The sequence below is a fragment of the Pteropus vampyrus genome, unplaced genomic scaffold (genome assembly GCF_000151845.1).
Source record: "Pteropus vampyrus isolate Shadow unplaced genomic scaffold, Pvam_2.0 Scaffold286, whole genome shotgun sequence".
NCBI lineage: Eukaryota > Metazoa > Chordata > Mammalia > Chiroptera > Pteropodidae > Pteropus > Pteropus vampyrus.
Window position 1 is genome coordinate 1,810,755 of NW_011889067.1, and position 6,261 is coordinate 1,817,015.

Here is a 6,261-nt window from a genome sequence, read left to right on the forward strand (position 1 = left end):
TCTTTAACAGATGTTTTACATTTTTTAACTCATATATCTTCTTCAGTTTCCACACAGAATTTTACCCTAAGATAATATAATTTAATGCATGAAGTCTTGTTGCTTACTGTATCATACTTACCTGCAAGAAAAATAAGTATGTAAATTAAGAATTGTTTTTTAATTTTACTTATGCCAAAATTTTCTTCTGGATTGAATTATTATATTATAATTATTAGTACATTACTGATCAGAATAGCTTAAATATATTTTTTAAATAAGTTTTGATTGGTAATGTATAACTCAATGAGAGAGGACTTTTTTTCAGTTACATCATATATCTCTGGATGAATCCAATCAGTTCACATCTCTTACTTTTATAGATATAAGCATTGAGAAACATTACTCACATAAAAATACAGATGGGAATGGAAAACATTTTTTTGTAGTAATAACACTCAATTAGTTGAATTCCTTCTGATGTATATGCCAGAATTACATAATGATCTGTCATCAAAAATTATTTTTAATATTTCAGCTGACAACTGCAAATTTTGTGGACAGCAAAGAATAGTAAACCATCTGACTGGTAAAATAAGTCAGATCATTAGTTACTCACTTTACTTTTTCTGGGAAATACACCCTAAAATATGTTTTACCAAGACCTATCCAATGACCATTAAATTTTCTTGTTACTCTTTCACTTAAATGAACCTTGTATCCATTATATTTGGAAGAGTTGGGAAAATCAAAATACTGTAAGTTTTAGTACACCTTTCCTAATATATTTTTGACATATATTATTATTATATAATATGCTTTTAAATAATAATTTTCTCAAAATGTCATAGCTGCTGATTACTTCTTTCAAATAATTGGATATGACTGCCATGTAACCTATTGGCAAATCTATTTTTCATTGCCAAACCAATTGGCCAAATTAGACTTATTTTCTTATATATAAAAAAGAAAATTAATTGTTTTTTAATTTACATAAACTAGTACATATCCTTGTGACAAAAGTTTTTGAGTTCCAAAAGCAATAAGAGTGGAGCACAAATTGATTCCATTTCCTGACACATCACTTACAATGACGTGCGTTTGACACCCTAGACCTAATAATATTTTCCATTTTAAGGGCAACATGAGTATGCCCTTAGTGAGGATATAATGGAATCCCAAACTTTTTTAAAAAAAAATAAAATCATTGTTGAGATATAATTGACCCACCATAAAATTTACCCATTTAAAAGTTAGAATTTAGTGAGGGATTTTATGTTTTCAGAGTTGTACAGTCATCCCCTAAATCTAAGTTTAGAACTTTTTCGTCACCCCAGAAGAAACCTGGAAGAAACCTGGTGCTCATTAGCAGTCACTCCCCACCCTCCACCTCTTGTTCATGCCCATCTTCTTTCACTTAGAATAATGTTTTCGAGGGTCATCCGTGTTGTAGCATGTGTCAGTACTTCATTCATTTTTATGGCCGAGTAATCTTCCACTGTATGGATATTCCACATTTCATTTATCTATGCATCAGTTGATGGGAACTATCTCTAACTAGAATATTTGGTAATTCCAAATATCCCACTTTCCAACAGGCCAAGGAAGATTTGTTCTATGTAATGAACTCTGAGAGACTTACCTTTTTTATTTTGACAAATTGTGGGAATACTGCTTTTAGTTAGGAGCTTAGCAGTCCTTTTGCAAAAGAGGTATTTGTTTTGGTTATAACTGGATTTGAGCAGTTCTCTTGGGTGTATACCCAGGGGTAGAATTGTTAGTCATATGGTAACTGTACTTAACCCTTGGAAGAACTGCTAGGCTGTTTTCCAAAGTGACTGCACCATTTTACATTTCCACCAGCAGTGTATTGGGTTCTCATTCCACAAGCACTTGCTATTGTCTCTCTTTTTTGACCCAGAGCTTTTTTTTTTTTTTTTAATGCATGAAACATTCTGAAATTAAAGTATAAAATGCAGGAAAAAATAATAAGGCCATTTTTGTGCAGTCATTGCAGCATTTCTGTCGGTCGGGAGACTTATACACCAATCCCAACTTAAGTCCAAATCAACTCAAGTAACTTTTGACATTATCTACATCAAGGGTCCCCAAACCCTGGGCCGTGGACTGTTAGGAACTGGGCCGCACAGCAGGAGGTGAGCGGTGGGCAGGAGAGCCAAGCTTCATCTGTATTTGCAGCCACTCCCCAGAGCTAGCATCACTGCCTCAGCTCCACCCTCAGATCGTCAGACATTAGATTCTCAAAGGAGCAAAGTGTCAACCTTTTTGACACTTTGTCCCTGGTGTCAAAAAGTTTGGGGACCACTGATCTATGTCATTTGTATTCTTGAACAATTCTTTTTATGCCATAATTTTATCAAGAGTGCACCTTAGTATATCTGAAATCAGAACATCGCAAAAAAGGCTGAAATACTTCATACCTGATGTTACACTTTACTCCTAACAGAAATTTGTAAAGACATGAAGCCCCACCAAGAGTTTCTGGTTCTTTGATTAAAGAAAGTTTCGCCTACAACTGTACTATATTCAGTTTGTTTTGTTTGGTGTTCTGGAGGTTTTTACATCCGGAACAGTGCATAGTAGTAAAGTTCAGAATGGGTCAAAAGCAGAGTTTATTTGTTTTTAGAAAGTGAGAAGACAATTGTGAAAAGAACACGGAGGGGCAAGAGTAACCAGCAGGATGTCTTGACTGCAGGAGCATCCTCACATCAGTCTTTCCGGAAAAAGCACATGTGAAGATGCAGGATCTGGAAATCGATTCCTTTAAAATTATGCTTACTCATGTGCCTTCAGAAAGTCTTTGTGAGCCTTTATGGGTATGCATACCCCAGTTTTAGACCACCGATCAAAAAAGAAGTTAGACTGTGGTTTAGAAATCCGAGGTCTAAGAAAAAGGGGTCTAAGCTGGGGGCAAAAGTTGGGACCCATGGGAATGGTATTCGGGTGCTGTTTAAAGCAGAGAGAATGGTGTCCCTGAAGAAGATAATGTGGGGGAAGAAGAGGAGGGCCTAGCATTTGGGGGCTCATTGTCACTTAAGGAGTAAGCAAAGGAAGAAGAGAAGATGAAGAAATCAGAGGTAAAGGGAATGTAAAATAGTGAGAGCTAATAGAGGTTTTCGGTAAGGACAGCCAACAGTGTGGAGTGACTGAAAGGTCAGCGAAGATGAGATCTGAAAAACCAATGTGAAGGCCAGACACAGGTGGAAGGTTACCACTGCCTCCTGTGTGACCCTCTCACCTGTACAGAGGCCCTTCAGGAACGTGGCTGCCCTCCACATGTGAGGCATTCTTTAGTTCTAAAACTAAAGTTTTTTCTACCGATGACAACAAAAGTCAAACCCATCTAGTTTGGATTTAGACACAAAGACAGAAAGCCAGTGGTTTTTATTCCCCGTCTTTCCTCCTGAGCCCCATCCCCTGTAACATTAGCCGCCTCACCAAAGCTGTTGTAGTTTGTGGTCTCTGCTTCTTTCTGTCCACCCAGGCACTGAGCAATCTTTATGCTATAACACTGCCTTGTTCTACAGTGTTCTCTCTCCTTCCTGTGGAGATGTTGGGACCTGTGGCAGTGGAAGGTCCCTGCAGGGCCAAAGACTTTGTAACAATTCCCTCACCTTTCTTTAGTTTTAAAAGCTTTCATAAAACAATTTTGGTAGAATGATGATGGGAAAATCCAGAATGGGAGTGACGAGAATGAAAACGGATGTATAGTTAGTTGGTTGGGGACATAAATGTCTTCTGAGAAACTTGCCATTGTGGGGAAAGAAAGAGGTGGGCTGCCAGCTACAGTGGAGCATAGGGTCAAGAGAAGCCTCTGTTGTTAGGATTGGTGGTCTTAGCACATATTCAGAGATGAAAGGGAAGAATTTGCAGGAGGGGAGATAATGGAGAGGAAGAGCTCCCTGAGGAAGTGGGAGAGGAGGTGGGATACCAAGGGCCAAAGACCAGAGGGAGAGGAATGTATCTGTCTCAGCATCACCTACGTTGTCTTCGGGGTGCAGAGCCGAAGTACAGTGCTCCATGCTCTGTAGGGCTTTAGCTCATATGGCTGCCCTGCAAATGGCTGTTCATGTACACAGTCAAAATTTGGGAACATTGGTGGCTTAAAAATGTATACGTTTTTTCTTGTGATTTTCTTAATCTTTTAAATAATGTTTTAGCCATCTCCGCTTTTAATCGACCTTATCTCGGAGACTAGGCTCCTGACTTACCTGTCTTTTCTGCATGTTGTTCTCTTCTATAGGTCTTCCAGTTCTTTGTCAACTAGTCCCGTAGACATTCTCTGTTTGTCACCGTTCTTTTCATTAACCCATAACCTGACTTCCATTTTATTGTTCTATTATGTAAACTGCCAGTGACAGTATTAAATTTAACGCAACCTGATATAGGTTTGCACTGCAAAAAATCAGTGTTTAATTTTTGAAGGTGGCTAAAACTACATTTTCCCTAATAAAATTTTATGTTTGGGACTTTTTTTAGGTTTACCATGAGCTTTAACAGACATAATCTGAAATACTATGTGTTACCAAAAAAACCTAAAAAGGTGGCATTTGATTGTTTAGAATGGATCAGAAAGCATCACCCACGTGAGTACAGCCATGTGATGAATTATGTCTAGAAGTAATAAAGGTCTTTTTAGTACCACAATAGAATATATAATATTGCATATTAAACATTCCTTATTATGCTAGCACTGACTATTTATAGAGCAGAATATTACAACTCTCTCAATTCTGGAAATTGTAAAATCTCATTTGGTTTGATAATAATAAATCCTAACAAAAAACATATTAGCATACTCCCTTTTACATCCCTATATTATAATTTGTGTTTTCAGTGTCTTTGTTCTGGCTTCTATCAGTGTACGAATTACACAGGTCTTTGTTTTAGTGCCTTCTCCCAGGTGCATCTGTCTTCAAGTTATATTAACTAAAACGAGATTATGAAATTCATGGTAGTTTTCCATGTAACCCCTTTTCCACTTTTCCATGGAGAATTTTTTTTGTTAAACATCTTTATTTCATTTTTTAAAAATCGGTATACACATTTGCTTGAACAAATCAGATAATGCAAAAGTAGACCAGGGAAAAGGCAGTCATACCCCTCTCCAGGCCCCGTCCCAGGCAGCCGATACAAATAGCAAATAGCTTAGTGTGTGTATATCTACCTTCGACTCTGCTACAGAGTGAGGACTTTTTCTTTAATACCTTTTATTTTCTGATTTAAAAAATAACATACATAAAAACAATGAATATAATAAATACTCTTTGAAGAAAATTTAGAAAGCATCAAAAAGAAAAAAGAAGCAAAAGATAAACCTTAGCACAAGTCCCTGTTATTACTTTGCTTACTTCCTTCTAATAATTTTTGTATGCATTTTTCTTTCTCCATTAGCATACTATACCTACCGTGTTTCTGTCCTTAACCTGTTTTATATCTTGAGCATTTTCCCATGTCTTATTAAAACTTAGAAAACACTTGATAGTTATACTATATTTCATTTCATAATTTCATATCTTAATTATTCCTCTAATATTGACCATTAAATTTTTTCTAATTTTTAAAATTATAAAAAAACTTTTTGCACAAGTCCTTATATCGCTTTATTTTCTACATTGGTTTTTTGTAGAAGGAAACTGAACCAAGGCAGAAGCATTTCTAGGGTTCCTGATGTATATTACTACATGCTTTCCACAAAGTTTATGTAAAGGTGCCTTCCTGTTTCCTAGCCAGGGTTTGTCCCAGTCCACCTCAGGAGTCATTCAGAGGGACAAGATTAAAGGTCAAATCTTGTCATTTCCAGTGTACACAAGTTCCTTGCTTGAATTACTCTACCTATGTGATTTTCCTCTACTACAAGAAAACCGTGGAGGTCTGTTTATGGTTCATGTATTTCTAAGAACATAATGTAAATGGGTTGCTATTTATGTTACAAGTCCTCATTTCTTGGCAGATGATTCAGGGATAATTTACTGCCTCTCCAGGCGAGAATGTGACACAATGGCTGACACCTTACAGAAGAATGGTCTTGCTGCTCTTGCTTATCATGCTGGCCTCAGTGATTCTGCCAGAGATGAAGTACAGCACAAGTGGATCAATCAGGATGGCTGCCAGGTAACATTTTTAAGATGAACAAAGAAATAACTATTTTATAGTATCTAAGCAAACTTGCACATGTAAAATGAAAATTGTTTTTTACCTTTTGTAGTACACCTCAAAATAAAACAAATTGAAAAACATGATTTTTAAGATTTCTAAAGT

At 36.5% G+C, this 6,261-nt stretch overlaps 1 protein-coding gene across 1 annotated transcript in view; it reads left to right on the top strand.

Annotated features, from left to right (window-relative positions):
* Positions 1–6,261, top strand: part of BLM (Bloom syndrome RecQ like helicase) — a 58,600-nt gene that overhangs the window by 24,985 nt on the left and 27,354 nt on the right. Inside the window, exons 12-13 of the mRNA XM_023520985.1 lie at positions 4,480–4,586; positions 5,954–6,127. Coding sequence (XP_023376753.1) covers positions 4,480–4,586; positions 5,954–6,127 — 281 coding nt within the window. The remainder of the gene's footprint in view (positions 1–4,479; positions 4,587–5,953; positions 6,128–6,261) is intronic.